At 38.7% G+C, this 20,758-nt stretch overlaps 1 protein-coding gene and 1 pseudogene across 1 annotated transcript in view; both read right to left on the bottom strand.

Annotated features, from left to right (window-relative positions):
• Positions 1-20,758, bottom strand: part of ADGRG7 (adhesion G protein-coupled receptor G7) — an 87,695-nt gene that overhangs the window by 56,266 nt on the left and 10,671 nt on the right. The window contains exon 2 of the mRNA XM_062176351.1: positions 819-932. Coding sequence (XP_062032335.1) covers positions 819-932 — 114 coding nt within the window. The remainder of the gene's footprint in view (positions 1-818; positions 933-20,758) is intronic.
• LOC133777120 (dystrophin-like) lies at positions 16,666-17,684 on the bottom strand (annotated as a pseudogene).

The following is a 20,758-nucleotide window of genomic DNA, read 5'->3' as shown; positions in this document are numbered from 1 at the left end:
CAAATGTAAATGCACCTAATTATTGGGTACCTGGCTATTTAAAAGAAATGTTAATGGATCTAAAGGGAGATATAGACTCCAATACAATAGTAATGGGGGACTTCAATACCTACTTTCAGCAATGGATAGATCAACCAGACAGATAATCAGCAAGGAAATAATCGACAAATGTACCTAATGGATATCTGCAGAACCTTTCAACCTACGGTTGCAGAATACACATTCTTCTCATCAGTGCATTTAGATCAGAGACAAGGCCATAAAGCAAGTCTCAGCAAATTCAAAAAAATCAAAATCATACCATGTATCTTCTTTGACCTCAATGGAATGAAACTGGAAATCAACAACTCAAGAATCTCTAGAACATATGCAAACACATGGAAACGGAACAACATGCTCCTGAATGAACCGTGGGTCATAGAAGGACTAAAAGAACTGTTGAGGAACAGGGTTTTTTTTTTCATTCTATTTGTTGAGCTCTACTTAGCATAGAGTTAGTCTTATGTGTATAGTTAATTGAAAATAGATTTTAATAAAAAAATAAGAATAGAAATAGGAAAGAGAGGAGGAAGAGAGTGGGAGAGCTTGTGAGAAGACAGATATGGTGGGAAGAATCACTATGTTCCTAAAGTTGTATTTCTGAAGTGCATGAAGTTTGTACACCTTAAATAAAAGTTTTCTGGAGAAAACAAAAGTTATCACCATTATGTTCAATACTTCTGTATTCATTAACTGAAGATTACAGAAGTTTTACTGCTCTTTTTATTAACAAAATGTTCACTTAAGCCTCACACCTAGTATTATCCAAAGTAACTTACCAATTGTACATCTCCATCCTTTCCACTCTTCTGTACAAAGACATCTGCCATTTTGCCAGGTTCCACCATTCTGGCAGAACTCTATGGGGATGCTTGATGGAGGAGCAATTGCTTCTAAAGAAACAATAAATAGCAGATTAATATATGACCTTGTTAATTAGGTTCTCCTTTCAGATTGGTAAGTATTTAGTTTCTATAGATAAAATTATTACTTTGAGTATCATTTCTGAGAAATATCTTTTGAAATATCAATATCAATAAAAATATACAGTGAGAATCTACATGGTATACACTGTACTTAGTAGATGTTATGAATATTAGATACACATATCTGAAAGCCACAACACCTTGATCAAGGAAATTAGAATCCCTTGTGAAAGAGAAAATTATGTAGGCAGATAATAGATGGATAAGTGGACAGATCAAATCAACATGTAGATTTTTATGTACTATATGAACACAGAGGAGAGATGCCGAGGACAGAGATTACCCAGTTAGGGCTGACTTTCCAGAATAAGTAGCATTTGAACTGGATTTTAAGAATAAATCCAGAAAAGCCAGATGAAAATGGGTCACCCAGGTATGCAAGATACTAAGTGCAAAAATCACAAAAACATGGAAAGTTTTGATATACCCAAAGAACAAAGAAGCATTTAATAAACAGCATTGGTTTTATATGAAGCAACCAAGAACATAAACTGTATTGTAAATGGCTTTACAGACCAAGCCGAGGAGATTTAATCTTGAAGAAACACAGAGGGGTCTTAAAACCAGGGTGTAGAATAACAAGAGATTTCCTTAGGGAGATAGCTTAAGCATTGGTTAAGGGTAGGAGGCAAGGAAGATCAGTTAAATGAAGACACCAACTAAAGCAGTGGCCATAAGGAACACAGGTGTCAATAGATTCAGGAAGCACACTTTAGGTAGGATTGTTAGGATCTGATGTCTGGTAGATTTGAGTCGAGGACTGTGATCTCTGAAGTGTTAAACAGTGAATGGAGCAAATTAACTGAGTTTAACAATAGAGGAGGCAGAGTTCTAGCTCCAATAATGATAGAACAGATTGTACCAGCACTGGGCACCAAGGAAAAATTGAAAAACTGAAAACATTTTATATATATAGTCTTTCCACTAGAGGCACTACACAGTCTGTACTGCAAAAGTGACTGAGACTCAAGCAGAAAACCACAGAATATGGTGTGAGAGAAAACTTGGGATACCAGAGTGACTAGAAATTGAAAGGAAATATCCCAGCATGAAGACAGCCACACAGACAGGAGGCTCAAGTTCTATATATAAATTACCTGCAAAACTGGAGAGAAAAAAGAGGTGTGAAAAAAATAAGTAGCACTTCAGGAATCTATGTGACAAAATAAAACAAGCAGTTTAAGACCTATGCAATGGCAGTCCCAGAAGGTAAAGAATAGAGCAGATAAAATATATGAAGAATTAATGGTCAAAATGCTTCCAATTTGGTTAAGAACTTCAGCTTGTATATCCAAAAGCCTCAGCAAATCACAAGCAAATCACAAGCAAAATAAATACAAGGAAAACCACATCTACATACATTGTGGTCAACCTGCTGAAATTCAAGGATAAAAAAATTCTGAAAGCAACCATGTACCAACTCATAGAGTTTCACCGGTGAGTTAGGAAATAAATGATCTCAATACTATGTAAATTCTTTCAGAAAGTAGAGAAAGGGAGAAACCTCCGAAATCATTTCATAACACCAGGGTAAACCTATATCAAAATCTGACTGAGACATTATAAGAAAAATATTCACCAATAAACCTCATTTAAAGAGATGCAAAAATCCTTTTAAACTGTACCAAATGCAATCCAAAAATATATAAAACTGGCAATATATTATGACAAAGTAAGATTTACTCCAGGAATGCAAGGTTCATTTAACAATAGAAAATTCATTTAATTAATCACATGACAGAATAAAGGGGTGAAACCACCTAATCATAATTCATCTCAATGAATGTGGGGGCAAAAAGCATTGACTATTTTTTCAGAACTCTGCAAACAAATAATAAAAGGGAACTTCCTGAAGCTGATAAAAATAATCTATGAGGAACTACCACTAAGATACTGATTGGTATATACTGAATGTTCCTCCTTGCAAATTTGACAGAAAAAGAATTCAATATAATTGCTCCAACTACTCCCATTCAACTGAAGACACTAGGCAGTGAAATGAGAGGAAAAAAATAATAAAAGGGGGCCAGCTTTATGGCACTAAGCCTCCTCCTGTCTGCGACACTGGCATTTCATATCAGAATGCTTGTTCAAGTGCTAGCTGCTCTGCTTCCAATCCAGCTTCCTGCTAATGGGCCTGGGAAGGCAGCAGAAATGTCCCAAGTATTTGGGCCTTGTAACCCACACAGGAAACGCAGATAGAGTTCCAGGCTCCTGGCTTCTACCTGGCCTAGCCCCAGCCATTGAGGCTGTTTAAAAAGAGAACCAGTGAATAGAAGATTCTCTCTCTTTCACTTTCTCTCCCCCACTCCTTGTCTCTCTGTCACTCTGTCTTTCAAATAAATAAATCTAAAAAATAAAGAATCATAAAATTAAGAAAGGGATAAAAAAAACTTCTTCTGTTTCAGATGACGGCATTAAAAATATTGGAAGTACTGACGTGTCACATAAAAGCTAGTACAATTAGAAAATGAATTTAGCAAGATTGCTTTATGTAAAACTCAACTTATTTTCACACATAAGCAGAAAAAAAATTGAGAACAAATTATAAAGCCATTCCAATTTGAATTAGCATCAAATTATAAAACTATTTGAAATACATTTAACAAAATATATACAAGAACTTGTTGGTGAAATAAATTTTAAATGTCCTAATAAATGGAGATATATACCATAAAAGGATGAAAGACTCAAAATTGTTAAGGTGTCTATTTTTCCAAATAGACACAGCCCAAATCCAACAACAAAAGATTGTTACACAAATTAACAAGCTGATTTTAAATGTTTTTGGAAACACAAAAGACTTAGAAAATCACAGATTTTTAAAGAATAGGATTGGATGACTCACATAATTAATTTGATGACATAAAATTAACCATAACAGTCAAGACAGGACAGAGTTAGCATAATGATAAACAAATACATCAAAGAAATTTAAAAAATTTAAAAGTAGGTAAAACACATATGATTAGCTGATTTGTTTTAAATATGGCAAGACAATTCAACTGAGAAAGGAAAGTTTTTTTCTTCTTTGTTTTTTGGTGTTTTTTGTTTTTTTTTTTTTTTTTTTTTTTTTTTGGACAGGCAGAGTTAGTGAGAAACAGAGAGAAAGGTCTTCCTTCCGTTGGTTCACCCCGCAGATGGCTGCTATGGCCGGCACGCTGCACTAATCTGAAGCCAAGAGCCAGGTGCTTCCTCCTGGTCTCCCATGCAGGTGCAGGGCCCAAGCACTTGGCCCATCCTCCACTGCCTTCCCGGGCCACAGCAGAGAGCTGGACTGGAAGAGGAGCAATTGGGACTAGAACCCGGAGTCCATATGGGATGCTGGCACTGTAGGAGGAGGATTAGCCAAGTGAGCCACGGCACCAGCCCAGGAAAGTTTTTTTCAACAAGTGGTACTGGGGAAAAAATCTGTGTTGGGCTAATTGGATAAACATATCATCCTCAAAACCCAGTTAAAATGGACTGTATACCTAAAAACAAAATCTAAAACCACAAAATTTCCAAAAGAAAAGACAGGAGAATGTATTTGCAACTTTAGTATAGACAAAGGTTGTTTTTTTGTTTGTTTGTTTTGTTTGTGTGTTTGTTTGTTTGTTTTACAGCCGGTGCACTGCGTCCATCCAAAGCCAGGAACCAGGTGCTTCCTCCTGGTCTCCCATGCAGGTACAGGGGCCCAAGCACTTGGGCCATCCTACACTGCACTCCTGGGCCACAGCAGAGAGCTGGCCTGGAAGAGGAGCAACCGGGACCAGAACCCAGCGCCCATATGGGATGCCAGCGCCGCAGGCAGAGGATTAACCAAGTGAGCCACGGCTTTTTAAAGGTTTTTTTTAAAGAGAGATCTTCTATACACTCTTTCACTTCCCAAATGGCGGCAATGGCCAGGGCTGGGCCAGGCTGAAGCCAGGAGCCAGGAGCTTCTTTCAGGTCTCCCACATGAGTGCAGGAGCCCAAGTACTTGAGCCATCTTCTGATGCTTTCCCAGGCCATCAGCAGAGAGCTGGATCAGAGGTGGAACAACCAGAAATCAAACTGGTACCCATATGGGATGCCAATACTGCAGGCGGAGGCTTTACCTGCTAGGCCACAAAATCAGCCACAACAAAGTTTTTTTTAAAGGACACAAGAAATACTAAACAAAAGAAAAACGTTGATAAATTCTCAAAGGACCTAAAAAATTTAAAAACTATAACTCACCTAAGATACTGTTAAGAAAATAAATGAGGGGTCGGTGCTATGGCTCACTTGGTTAATCCTCTGCCTTGTGGAGCCAGCATCCCACATGGGCGCCAGGTTCTAGTCCTGGTTGCTCCTCTTCCAGTCCAGCTCTCTGCTGTGGCCCAGGAGGGCAGTGGAGGATGGCCCAGATGCTTGGGCCCTGCACTCGCATGGGAGACCAGGAAGAAGCACCTGGCTCCTGGCTTCGGATCGGCACAGCACTGGCCATGGCGGCCATTTGGGGAGTAAACCAACGGAAAGGAAGACCTTTCTCTCTGTCCCTCTCTCTCACTGTCTGTAACTCTACCTGTCAAATAAATTTAAAAAAAGAAAGAAAGAAAGAAAGAAAGAAAGAAAGAAAGAAAGAAAGAAAGAAAGAAAGAAAGAAAGAGAGAAATCCAGAAACTTAAAAAAAAAACAAAAAAAACTTTTAAGACATGTATCTGACAAAGGAATCCTTTTTTGCGTTGTGAGAATAGTGTTAATCAGTCTCTTGCTATCATGGCAATGAGCCCCAAAACTGGTGCTTTCTGCTAGTCAGCAGGCCCAGAAACTGATTCGTTATGCTACGTATACCCTTGGCTGCCTGCCACGGTTGTCTGTAAAGCTTACTTAAGAAACTGAAGGCAGAGCTGGGTGTGGTCCGCCTTGCTGCAGCTCATTGGTCACTGTGAGCAAGCAGATGTGTTCGTGTGTACTCTCACCTGCCACTGTGAGAATAAAGAGGTGTGAATCCCCAAAGGACTCTGAAGTTGTTCTCTGGCCTGTCCAAATCCAAACTGTTCTTCCTAGAATTGAGTTCCTGTAAAATACTTGGCATAGTTGGCAGAATTTGGCTCAGGCCAGCATGGAGCTTTTTGTCATCCTCCTGGAGGGTGGGATTCAGGGGTGGCTAGCCACAGTATGGGATGCTTGGTGTCTGTGGCCTTATAAGCAGGGGTGCCCCACCTAGGAGTGGGCTAGAGTGGATGACTTACCCTCTACTATACAGAAGGTATTTCATGATTCGAATCAGGGAGATGTTTAGACAGCAGCAGCGGCCATGGGTGGGTCTTTTTTTTTTTTTTTTTTTTTTTTTTAACAGGCAGAGTTAGACAGTGAGAGAGACAGAGAGAAAGGTCTTCCTTCCATTGGTTCACCCCACAAATGGCCGTTACAGCTGATGCACTGCGCTGATCCGAAGCCAGGAGCCAGGTGCTTTCTCCTGGTCTCCCATGCAGGTGCAGGGCCCAAGGACTTGGGCCATCCTCCACTGCCTCCCCAGGCCACAGCAGAGAGCTGGACCGGAAGAGGAGCAGCCAGGATAGAACCAGTGCCCCAACCGGGACTAGAACCCAAGTACTGGCGCTGCAAGCAGAAGATTAGCCTAGTGAGCCATGGCGCCAGCCTTGGGTGGGTCTTTCTAACTGCCTTGTAGGCAGGGAACAGTGCCAGGACACAGACCAAGACCCAAGAACAGGGCCTATAATATGCCTTAGGGGAGGCAAGAGAGGACCAGAGGGACACCTAGACAATGGCTGGTGCCCTGGGGTGGGTACTTCTCACTGCTTTGTGGGCAGGGGACCATGCTAAGTTACAGGTGAAGACTCAAGACCCAGGTTTGCAATGCACCTTAGAGGAAGAAATGGGAGAAGAAAACAGCCATGATGAGCTCCAGTTCAAGGCCAAGCTCCTTGGACAGAGTCTAATTGTGGCCCCCTCCTCTACCCCTCCTGGAGAAGGAGTGCAAGGGCTGGTGCTATGGGAGGAGGAGGAAGTCTGGAAGCTGCTGGGGCAGCACGTGGTCATGGAGCAGTCAAGTAGGGAGCAGAGAAAAGAAATCAAAGCAGCTAAACCAGGAGCAGGATCCCATGGAGAGTCATTGCATGGGACGCTGGGAGGCCCAAGGACAGTCACAGACCCTCCTGCCAGTGATAAAGTGTTCAGTGTTCTGCTTGTATACTCAGGCAGAACCAATAGGTCTCACATCTGAGTTCAGTGTAGGGGTGGCTGAGATTTTTGCTCTTGGGGTCAAAAATGAGACAATTGATGGCTCTGCCTGTGCCCAGCCTGTTTACACAGTTAACTGTAGCCACTGCTCAAACCTGAACTCATATAAACACTTTAGTCTGGGAACAGTATAATAAAATCCTTTCAGAGTAGGATATTCTATGTGGGACTCTATTTTCTATAGATATAACACAACCCATTTATCTCCACACAGGTGACTGGGGATTCCCTCTGGGACTGGTGGATATTCCTAATAGATGAGAAACAGATATCTCCTTGTATTTGGTATTGCACAGTCATTTATAACATATTGTTATAGCTTGTATTGTTATTGTGTCCTTAGGATGTGATATTGCACACTGTGTGCATGCTCCCCACACAGGTACCTTCCCAGAAGACAATGTATGTGTAGATTGTGAAGTGAGGAACCCTGTAGGGAATGGACTGTTGGGAGAATGGAGTTAATCTTCTTTGTCATGGCAACTCACAAGTCCAGAAACGTATGCTTTCCTCTAGTCAGCGGGCCCAGAAACTGACACAGTTCTGCTATGTACCTCCTTGGCTGCCTGCTGCTGTTGTCTGTACAGTATATCCAAGAATCTGAGGGCAGAGCGGGGTGCCGCCGTCTTTGCTGGAGTCACCACCAGCAAGCAGATGTGTTTCCTGTGTACTCTGAGCAAATTAGAATTGTCATTTTTAAATTTTACTTATTCTTATTTATTTGGAAGCAGAGACAAAGGGAGGGAGAGAGAGAAAGCAAGTGAGCAACAGAGATCTCCTGTCTACTGATTGACTCTCCAAATGCCAGGGATAGGCCAGGCCAAAGCTGGGAGCCAGGAATTCATAGCCTCCTCCCCTATGGGTGGCAGGGACCCAAGCATTTGAGATATCAGCTGCTGCTTCTCAGGTTGCACCTAAGCAGGAAGCTGGAATTGAAAGCAAAACAGGACTAGAACCCAGGTATTTTATATAGCATACTGACATACCTAGTAGCATTTTAGTCACTGTACCAAGTATACACCCAGAATTTTAATATCTGAACAGTGAAAAATATACATCAAAAATAATACAAATATACTTTACTCATTAAATGAGTAAAGACACAGATATTTCATAAAAGAACATATATGGACAGGCAATAAGCACATAAAAATTCTCAGCATCTTAGTCATCAGAGAAACACAAATGAAAGCCATGATGAAATTCCATTGCACACCTTACCAGAATACACAAATAGGCCAACAGAATAGAACAGAGTCCACAAATATACACACAAGTACTGCCACACAACCCTTGGCAATACAATAAAGGCATTTCATGGAAACAATAGTCTTTTCAGAAAATGGTGCTGGGACAACAGGACAACTGCATGTTAAAAAACAAATCTAAACACAGAATTACATCATTTATAAAAAATCAACTAAAAGTGGATCATAGAACTAAATGTAAAGTGCAAAACTTCTAGAAGATAATAAAATCTAGGTGACCTTGGGTGTGACCGTGAGTTTTTAGATACAATAGAATTGCTTCTTGGCCTTTTGGCTAAGATCAAGTGTTGATACAATGCAAAGAGTACAATCTACAAAGGAAAAAAAATGTATGAGTTAGATTTTGTCAAAATTTGAAATTTCCACTGTGTCAAAGACACCATTAAGAGAATAAAAATGCTACAGAAGAAAATACTACAAAATATTTCTCTGATAAAGAACTTTATTCTTAGTATGACCCTTTATCTAGAAATTTAAAGTACATAAATATAAAGTATCTAAAATGTCTAAAATACCAAATATCTAAAAAATACAAACAACTCCTAAAACTCAACAATAGTACAGCAAATTATTCAATTAAAAAGTGAGGAACAGGGGTCAGCAGAAGAAAGAATATCTGAGCTAGAAGATATATTCTGGGAAATACCTCAGACAAAAAAAAGAAGAAGAAGAAATTAGAAAAACTGCAAATTGTGTTCAAGATTTATGAGATACTATAAAATGACCAAAAATGCATGCCTTAGAAGTTCCTGAGAGTGTGGAAAGAGAGAATGGATTAGAAGGCTTATTCAGTGAAATATAGCAGAAAATTTCCCTAATTTGAAGAAAGAAAGGGACATCCAAGTACAGGAAACACATAAAACTCCTAATAGGCATGATCAGAAAAGATCTTCACCATGACATATTATAGTCAAACTTTCAACAATAACACATAAGGAAAATATTTTAAAATGTGCATGAGAAAAATGCCAGATTACATTCAGAGGATCTGCAACTAGACTAACAGTTGATTTAGAACTTCTAAGATCAATCCCATTCATAATAGCTACAAAAGCATCAAATACCTTGGAATAAACTTAACCAAGGACATTAAAGATCTCTACAATGAAAATTACAAAACCTTAAAGAAAGAAATAAAGAGGATACCAAAAAATGGAAAAATCTTCCATGCTCATGGATTGGAAGAATCAACATCATCAAAATGTCTATTCTCCCAAAAGCAATTTATACATTCAACGCAATACCAATCAAGATACTGAAGACATTCTTCTCAGATCTGGAAAAAATGATGCTGAAATTCATATGGAGACACAGGAGACCTCGAATAGCCAAAGCAATCTTGTACAACAAAAACAAAGCCGGAGGCATCACAATACCAGATTTCAGGACATACTACAGGGCAGTTGTTATCAAAACAGCATGGTACTGGTACAGAAACAGATGGATAGACCAATGGAACAGAATAGAAACACCAGAAATCAATCCAAACATCTACAGCCAACTTATATTTAATCAAATATCCAAAACCAATCCCTGGAATAAGGACAGTCTATTCAATAAATGGTGCTGGGAAAATTGGATTTCCACGTGCAGAAGCATGAAGCAAGACCCCTACCTTTCACCTTACACAAAAATTCATTCAACATGGATTAAAGACTTAAATCTACAACCCAAAACCATCAAATTATTAGAGAGCATTGGAGAAACCTTGCAAGATATAGGTACAGGCAAAGACTTCTTGGAAAAGACCCCAGGAGCACAGGCAGTCAAAACCAAAATTAACATTTGGGATTGCATCAAATTGAGAAGTTTCTGTACTTCAAAAGAAATAGTCAGGAAAGTGAATAGGCAACCAACAGAATGGGAAAAAATATTCGCAAACTATGCAACAGATAAAGGGTTGATAACCAGAATCTACAAAGAAGAGATGGGCCAAGGACCTCAATAGACATTTTTCAAAAGAGGAAATCCAAATGGCCAACAGGCACATGAACAAAAATGTTCAAGATCACTAGCAATCAGGAAAATGCAAATCAAAACCACAATGAGGTTTCAACTCACCCCGGTTAGAATGGCTCACATTCAGAAATCCACCAACAATAGATGCTGGAGAGGATGTGGGGAAAAAGAGACACTAACCCACTGTTGGTGGGAATGCAAACTGGGTAAGCCACTGTGGAAGTTAGTCTGGAGATTCCTCAGAAACCTGAATATAACCCTACCATACAACCCAGCCATCCCACTCCTTGGAATTTACCCAAAGGAAATTAAATTGGCAAACAAAAAAGCCGTCTGCACATTAATGTTTATTGCAGCTCAATTCACAATAGCTAAGACCTGGAACCAACCCAAATGCCCATCAACAGTAGACTGGATAAAGAAATTATGGGACATGTACTCTATAGAATACTATACAGCAGTCAAAAACAATGAAACCAGGTCATTTGCAACAAGATAGAGGAATCTGGAAAGCATCATGCTGAGTGAATTAAGCCAGTCCCAAAGGGACAAATATCATATGTTCTCCCTGACCAGTGACAACTAACCAAGCACCAAAAAGGAAACCTGTTAAAGTGAAATGGACACTATGAGAAACGGTGACTTGATCAGCCCTTGCCCTAACTGTTGATGAACAACTTAATACGTTATCCCTCTTCGCATTTTTTTTGTTTGTTCTACTTAATACTTTTGGATGAATACTATAATCAATACATAGTTATTATTATTAAGTGTTGAAACTTAACTGAAAAGTGATCGCTGTTAAATATAAGAGTGGGAGTAAGAGAGGAAAGAGATGTGCAATTTGGGACATGCTCAAGCTGACTTGCCCCAAATGGTAGAGTTAGAAACATACCAGGGTATTCCAATTCAATCCCATCAAGGTGGCATGTACCAATGCCATCTCACTAGTCCAAGTGATCAATTTCAGTGCACAATTGATCATAATGATAGGACTAAGAGCCAAAGGGATCACACAAACAAGACTAGTGGCTGCAAATACTAACGGATAGAATTAAAAAGGGAGAGAACGGTCCATCATGGGAAGCGGGATACACAGCAGACTCATAGAATGGCAGATGTCCTAAACAGCACTCTGGCCTCAGAATCAGCCCTTAAAGCATGCGGATCCAGCTGAAAAGCCCATAAGAGCATTTCAGGCATGGAATGCCAAGACACTCTGGCAAAAAAAAAAAAAAAAAAAAAAAAAACCTAAATGAAAGATCTCTGCAAGTGAGATCCCAGTGGAAAGAACAGGTCATCAAAGAAGAAGGTACCTTTGTCTGAAGGGAGGAGAGAACTTCCACTTTGACTACGACCTTGTCTAAATATGATCAGAGTTGGTGAACTCAAAAGGCTTCCATAGCCTTGGCAACTCATGATAAGAGCCTAGGGGGATTACTGATGCCAGAAACAAGAGTGTCAATTTGTTAAGTCAACAACAGGAGTCACTGTGCACTTACTCCTCATGTAGGATCTCTGTCCTAATGTGCTGTACATTGTGATTTAATGCTATAACTAGTACTCAAACAGTATTTTTCACTGTGTGTTTCTATGTGGGTGCAAACTGTTGAAATCTTTACTTAATATACGCTAAACTGATCTTCTGTATATAAAGAGAATTGAAAATGAATCTTGATGCAAATGGAAGGGGAGAGGGAGTAGGAAAGGGGAGGGTTGCGGGTGGGAGGTAAGTTATGGGGGGGGGGGAGCCATTGTAGTCCATAAGCTGTACTTTGGAAATTTATATTCATTAAATAAAAGTTAAAAAAAAAGACAGTGAGTTTTGCTCAGATTTGTTTTAGCCTTTTCATAATAAAATTTCATAGAAAAAAGTGAAATCCCTTTATACTCCTTTCTGTTAATACTCCTTTCCTTCCTTAGCCACAGGTAATACTATTCTGAAATTATTCATCCTTCTCATCAAATCATATTTTATACTACTGTTATATTTAAGATAATCAGTAGATAGCATCTACATGTAGTATTTTTAAGCTATTAATTTACCTAATTTTAATCATTATAGCTCTATTTAAGTTTTCTTCTTCCTTTTGGAGTAAATTTTGGTCATTTACATTTATTTAAAAATTTTTAATTAAGTTTTTATATTATCTGGGATACAGATTTCTATAGTATCTGTTTATCTTTTGTTTCAATTCTATTTCTTTGTGTCTGACCCCTTGGTTTTCGTGCATATCGTATAATTATGTGTGTTTTCTTGATGAATCTTGCTGGAGATCTATTTAAATTCATCATTTCAAAAAAAACTAGCTTTTCCAATCTGTTGACTTTTACTCATTTCTTTGATTTCCATTCAATTCTTTTGTTGCTTTTATTATTGACAAACATACATCCTTAGAATTTGCTCTTATTTTCAACTTCTACAGTTAGAATGCCTAGATCACTAATTTTCTTTCTTTCTTTTTTTTAAGTATTTCTTTATTTGAAAGTCAGAGTTACACAGAGAGAACAAGAGGCAGAGAGAGAGAGAGAGAGAGAGAGAGAGTCAGTCTTCCATCCACTGGTTCACTCTTCGATTGGCCACAAGGGCCGGAGCTGAACTGAACTGAAGCCAGGAGCTTCTTTCAGGTCTCCCACGTGAGTGCAGAGCCCAAGGACTTGGGCCATCTTCTACCGCTTTCCCAGGCCATAGCAGAGAGCTGGATTGGAAGTGGAGCAGCCGGAACTCGAATGAGTGCCCATATGGCATGCTGGCACTGCAGGCAGTGGCTTTACCCACTATGCCACAGTGCTGGCCCCTTGTGCATTATCTTTTAATTCTATTTTTCTATGAACTTTTTGAAGTAACCCTGTATATCCAATTCTATAAATGTCAACCTAACTATATTTTTAGCTGTATCCACATAATACAAACTGTGTCATACAGTGTTTCTACTATATTTTAAAATATTTGGTCATTTCTGTTTGATTTCTTGAGTTATTTAAAACATTTTTCTATATTTAAAGTATTGTCTTGATTATTTGATGCATTTTATTCTAGTTATAGCACACTGTTATCAGAAAACATGATCTATAGGACATTGATTCTTTGGTATTTACTGAGACTTTTCTAAAGAGATGTACATTCTCCACAATTATGGCAATACTAATATATAAATCTATCAGATCTTGTTTGTTACACATGTTTTTCAAATTTATCAATCATTTTATTGGCTTGATCTATCAGTTTCTCATAAAAGGATATTAGACTTAATGACCTTGATCATAAATTTGTAATTATATAATCTGCATAATTTTCCCAATTCTGTTCTATATAGTTTGAGTATGTGTTAATTGGTACATACAGGCATAAAATTACAAAGTCTACCTAGTTGAATTACTCTTTCTATAACTAGGATAGAATTCTTATTCTTCATAATGCTTTTTGCCTTGAAGTCAATTTTTAAATCAATATTGCCAACTCAGCTTTCTTTTGGTTTGTCAGCATTTGCCTGGAATTGACTTTGTCATTTTCTTTTCACATAAAAATGCCATTAAATATTCAGCAAGCAGCCTGAACCCTACTTTGTTTCAGTGATACCCAATATGACAATGAAGTGAATTCAAATCTACTTGTGTATTATCTTCATTATTTCTCCTATGTTATTTTATGTTCATCCCTACTTTGCCACCTTCTATGGTACTGTTTCTTTTATTTCATTGTATTCTAGAATTTTAGTATCATCCTGGTTTTTTTTTTTTTGTAACATAACTGCGTGCTTTATTGAGATACACAGTAAATCAGTAATATAATACAATAGTATGGCATATATTTGGTGAAGTTTGATATGTTGTGAAAATGTAGTAAAACTGAAGTTTAAAAAAATAATGAGTAAGTGTTACAGTGTTGGTGTTAAAACACAATATATTATGTTACTCAAGTAAGAACTCAGTACCTGAAAACAATGACATAACATGCCTTGTGATGCTTATGCTTCAGTTACATTGATTATGATTTACACTTTAATACTTGGTGGTTATAAAGAACACAACGTAATGTCCAAATTTATGCTTAAAATGCAGCAATAAAGCTCTCGATTTTTAATTCAAATATTTTGACACTCACTCCAGAACTAACGTCTAAAAGAACAAACAAAAAAAGATTAAAACAAAATTATGCACTCTATTTACCTCTGATTTTTAGAATGAAACTGAAACTTCTTAGTAGGATATAAAGTAACCCCATGTTTTAAATCTTAGTTAAAAAAAATCCTTGGGTACAGAAAAAGTCCAGCATCACATAAAGAAAAAAAGAATGCTAGACTAAAACCAAATCTCTATGCAATTTGTTACCTTAGAGCTTTGGGTTTTCTTTTGGAAATTAGAAAGGAAAGAGAAAATGGAGAAAGATGCTCACACAGTAGACAAGTGCTGAAGCTGTGGAGTCAGTTGTGCACAGTGTCAGGAACACCCCAAAACCAAAGTGAGGTAGAAATAGCATGAGAAGCTGTGTTTGATGTTAATCATCATTAATAAAATAATGGACAAACTCACTCTCCAAAAGTTAATTACACTTGATGTCAGAAGTAACAGATTTGTAAAATAATAGGTCATAGGGTGATTTCTATTGAATGAATGATTTAACAAAATCGAAGAGTAATAAAATGACATGAAAGAGTAAAGCTTTTTCCTACCAGTCCTTAGCTTTTCCTCTTGAGATTTTCTTCTCTTTTTGAACAACTTTTGTTTGCTCATATAATTAACCTGCCTAATTCACCAAAGAAGGTCTTGTAGTAGCTTTTGCTGTTGGAACAGTTGAGATCAGTTTGCCTTCCCAGTCACAATCTTGTGTGGAATTACTCTCAGAGAAATGCAAAGGAGGGAAACACAGTTGGGTTGCTATTTAACAGTGTCACAATGTGATGGGGGCTACTGTCTTACGTGATTTCTCAGGGTTATTTTAAAAATAATTCATGCAGCATTCAAAACAAATCATCACAATGGAAAAAAACCTAAGACAACAACAAAGCCACTCACTTTGATTGGACTGTGAGAAGAGGGCAGAATAATGTAGTTTGGATTGTAGCGATCCGTATTCACGGTTATGAACATCCACTCAATCCTTTCCATCAAGAGGGTCTGCTCCCTCACAGGGATCAGCTGGGAATCCAGAGCCCTTCCACCCTACCATTGTCTTCCTACTGCCTGGGAACTGAAAATGCCTTCTGTTTGGACATACTGCCTTCCACAGAAGCATCATCAAATGGAAATTGTGGCATTGCCAGCAGCAAGAAGTTGAATATTATCAACCAGTGGATTACTCTAATATAAGAATCCTTTGTATTCATTCACATGTTCCTTTTAAAATGGTTTGAGTCCTCTAGTCGTGCAGAGTTTAGAACAAGAACCCTCTGGAGGCCTAGCCAATGTCAGAGTGTCAAAGCTCCCTCCTGGCTTCCAGCTTCGGGCAAGTCCACTGTAGAGCAGCCAGCTAAGCCTGCATGACTAGAAGCACTTTCTTTCCACTAGGAAGTGGCAGGAACATTTGAAGAAAATGTAAGAGGCCCGCAGAAATCCCCATGTATGTATCTATATACCTATAGTATTTTTATACTTATAGACATACAGATATGTCAAATGAAAACCCATAGCCTGCCCCACTCAGTCAGCAGTTCTTAAAAGAATAATGTGAAGTAGCTGTTGGGTGGTGTTGGGCAAAGTCCTATCTTCAATATGCAAGAAAAGAAAAAAAGCCATGAGTTTCATATATGACGTCATGCTGAAAGGATGCAAAACAATGCACTGCCTCAAAGATTGTGTTTATGTGTGTGTGTTTATGTGTGTGCGCAATATGTGTTTGTTTTTAGGGGTTTTTATAAACAACTTCTTTTATAAAGCACACTTTAGTTTACAATCTTTCTTTATAAATGTTATAAAATTTTAAACAACCCAAAATGCATCCCATATAAAGAAATGGCAAGTTATTTAGCTATCAAGATTTTACATGTAGTTTTCTTATTTTTTGTACAATTGTATAGACGTGTAAAACCTGCCATTGTTAACAAAACAATAACAGACTTAGAAACTACTGAAATCTACAGTATAGTACCACTACCCTTCACAAAAATATAGATTTTATTTCTTGTAAACTTTTACTGTCTAATCCTCTTTGTTGTATGAATATTAATAAAACCATGCGGGAATCAAGAGTTGTAAAACATTATTTATTCTGCCCCTTCTTCGTCTGTCATGACTGACACTAAGGACTCCATCGCTCTGCCCAAATCATCTGCCATGTGGAAAAGGCTTCCTACATTGTGTCCTCTTGAGCTCGGGAAGGAGTTGTTGAGCTGCTCCATCACCTCCTCTACCCCTGTGCTTGTGTCCTGAGGAGGACTGGGAGGATCTTCCTCGACCATGGATTCTGAAGTTTGACTGCCAACCACTCGGAGCAGCATAGGCTGGCTGCGGTCTGACCTCTGAAGAGGTAGAAGGAGAGGACACTGTTGTGCCATTCACCTTGGCCTCTGCCTGGGGTTGCTCCAGCAGCTGCCTCAGCCTATGCCAGCTGTTTACCGTGATCTTCCAGGATTTGCATCCTGGCTTCCAGGCGGCCTTTGTGTTGACGCAGTAGTTTAGCCTCAGCAATGAGCTCGACATCCCGGGGACTCTGGGGAGAGGTGGGCATCATTTCAGGAGGGGACGGCAGTGGGGACAGTCCTTTATGTTCATGCTGCTGCTTCAGACGATCATACTCTGCTTGCAGATTCCTATTTTCTTCCTCAAGATCTGCTAGGATTCCCTCTAGCTCCCCTCTTTCCTCACTCTCTAAGGAAATCAAGATCTGGGCAGGACTACGAGGCTGGCTCAGAGGGGAGTCCTGGTTCAAACTTTGGCAGGAATGCTGGATTAACAAATGTTCATCATCTATGCTCTCATTAGGAGAGATGCTATCATTTAGATAAGATCCATTGCTGTTTCCCATTTCTGCTAGCCTGCTAGCATAGTGTTCCATGCATGAATGAGTATCATCATGTGAAAGTTGAGGGGACGAGGCAAGCGCAGAATCTACCGGCCAGAAGTTGATCAGAGTAACGGGAGTTTCCATATTGTCCCCCACTAAGACAGTCTGCACTGGCAGGTAGCCCATTCGGGGATGCTTCGCAAAATACCTTTTGGTTCAAAATTTGTTTTTTAGAACCTTGGCAAAGTCACGAACATCTTCTCCTGATGTAGTCGGGTTTTTTTTTTAAGATTTATTTATTTATTTGAAAGTCAAATTACAGAGAGGCAGAGGCAGAGAGAGAAAGGTCTTCCATCCACTGGTTCACTCCCCAGATAGCCACAATGGCCAGAGCTGTGCCAATCCAAAGCCAGGAGCCAGGAGCTTCCTCTGGGTCTACCACGTGGGTGCAGGGACCCAAGAACTTGGACCATCCTCTACTGCCTTCCCAGGCCATAGTAGAGAGCTGAATCAGAAGTGGATCAGCTGGGACTTGAACTGGCGCCCCTATGGGATGCTGGTGCTGCAGGCGGCAGCTTTTCCCACTACGCCACAGCACCGGTCCCTCTACCATCTTGTTTTAAAATCTGCATTACCAGCCTTTTAAAATATAGAAAACAATCCACAGCTATTAGAATTACCAAGATATTTATATTATATATAAATATATTATTATATATTATTATATATAAATTAATATTATAATTATTATATATTTTAATATATAAATAATATAATAAATATATATTTATATATATTACACTTCCTTGTGTACCACCACATCTTATATTGTATTCCTTCCTTCTGAATTCAGCTCCTTGCTTTCTGAAACATATGATTTAATCACCTTTTCAGCAATGACAGATTCTCCAGCATTATCTGAAAAGGCTTCTATTTTTCCCTCACTTTTCTTTAAAAAAAATTCACTTATTTATTTGAAAGGCAGAGTGAGAGAGAGAGAGAGAGAAATATCTTTCATCTACTGGTTCACGCCCCAGATGCCTGCAACAGCTAGGACTTGCCCAGGCCAAAGCCAGAAGCCAGGAACTCCATCCAGGTCTGCCATAGGATTGGCAGGAATTCAAGTATTCCAGCCATCATTGGCTGCTTCCCAGGTGCATTAGCAGGAAGCTGGATTAAACGTGGAGTAGTTAGGACTCAACCAGATACTACGATCTATGGGATACAGGCATCCCAAGCGATGGCTTCACACGGGGCACCACAAAGCCCACCTCTTCCTTCACTCGTCAGTTAATAAGGCATGGAATTCTGGGTTGACAGCATTCTGAAGATACCATTCCATTGTTTTCTAGAATTTGTTGTTGCTGATGAATTTTTTTCCTTGCCTAATTGTTACTTCTTTTAGATAATCTATATTCTATAGATTTTTAAAAATTTTATTTATCTGATGTTTTGCAATTTTATTATGATGCAGTTTGTTTTGTTTTTATTTTCTCTGCTTGAGACTCAGTTATTCCCCAATCCAGGAAAATTGTCAGTCAGTATTTCTTCAAATGTTGGCTCTTCTATAGTCTATATTCTCTTCTGGAATTTCTTATAGACTGTACTGGAACATTGTTTTCTATATTTCAAGTTTTCTAATCTTATTTTCATAAGTTAACATTTCAAGTTTTCCTCTGTTTAAAAATATTTCATAAGTTAACATTTCAAGTTTTCCTATGTTTAAAAATATTCCTATGTTTAAAAATATTTGGGGCAAGTCCAATTGAGCATGTCCCAAATTGTACATCTCCTCCCTCTCTTATTCCCACTCTTATATTTAACAGGGATCACTTTTCAGTTAAAATTTAAACACCTAAGAATAATTGTGTGTTAATTGTGTGAGATCCCAGTGGAAATGTATTAAAATGTATTAAAAATATTTAAAATATTTCTTTTGTTGCAATTTTTACTACTTATTTTTCACTTTTTGTCATTTTAAATTTTTTTTTATTTTCTTTCAGGTTGTCTTATTATATACAGTTGGAAGGAAGTTACTGCTTTTGATCATATCTAATGCCCTCTCCAACAAATGGCACATGAGAGCTTCATGGATCTTGCTTTTGAAAATACTTCTACAGGGGCTGGCACTGTGACACAGTGGGTAAAGCCACTGCCTACAGTGCCAGCATCCCATATAGATGCCATTTTGAATCTCGGCTGCTCCACTTCCAATCCAGCTCTCTGCTATGGCCTGGGAAAGCAGTAGAAGATGGCCCAAGCCCTTGGACCCCTGCACCCATGTGGGAGACCCAGATGAAGCTCCTAGCTTTGGATCGGCACAACTCTGGCCATTGCGGCCATCTGCGGAGTGAACCAGCAGGTGGAAGACCTCTCTCTGTCTCTCTCTCTCTTTCTCTGTATTTCTGACTTTCAAATAAATAAATAAATCTTTAAAAAAAAAAAGAGAAAATACTTCTGCAAGAGAATTTCATAATTTTTTTTATGATCCTGGATCACCATCAGTAGTAGTCTTGAACTAGTTTTAGGATAATTTCTCACTGGGGAAGAAAGCCCAATGAGTAGGACAAATTCAGTTTGTATAGCTTGGGCCTTCAATTGCTTGTAGTGACACCTCCATCCACCCCTTACTGGTGGACCTAAACACATAATATTATTTCATGCTTCTCTGGGGAAGGGGCCAGAATTTTTGGAATCTTCTTTTCGCAGTTGAGGAAACTCCTTAAACCCATATGCTAGTGGCTCATGTCCCACTGCCCCACTTCATGCAGGCTGGGAACCGTGCCTCCAGTCTCCATGAATGCATTGAAGCCGTAACTTCTAGGACTTGGGGCCATGACTGCTCAGCATTCTGATATTGACTTTTTTGTTTGTTTCTGTGGGATTTCTGTCTCTATGGGATTTCCCATAGAGAAAAAAAATGCTTATATATTTGAGTTACTATTATATTATGCATAACTTCTAAATGTTTGTTAGCAGACAGAGATCCCTTAATGTCTATTCATTCTGCATTTTTGCTGTAAGTTGAGAGATTTCTTGTAGTTAAGGAGTATTCTGACAGCCTTTAAAACAAGACTCATGACCTGTGCCTCCAAATCCTAGCACAATGCAACTGAATAGAAGAGTATTTCAAGAAATTCATGAAAAATGGATTTAAAATTTGGTGCAAAAACAACTGAAATCTATGCATATGAGAGGTCTTCAAAAATTCATGAAAATGCATACCATTGGGATCTCACTCGCAGAGTTCTTTCATTTAGGTCTTCTTTTTCTTTTTCTCTTTTTTTTTTCCAGAGTGTCTTGGCTTTCCATGCCTAAAATACTCTCATGGGCTCTTCAGCCAGATCCAAATG

The sequence above is a fragment of the Lepus europaeus genome, chromosome 2 (assembly GCF_033115175.1).
Source record: "Lepus europaeus isolate LE1 chromosome 2, mLepTim1.pri, whole genome shotgun sequence".
Classification (NCBI taxonomy): domain Eukaryota; kingdom Metazoa; phylum Chordata; class Mammalia; order Lagomorpha; family Leporidae; genus Lepus; species Lepus europaeus.
Note: the sequence above shows the minus strand (reverse complement) of the source record. Positions and strands in the feature narration are given on the sequence as shown.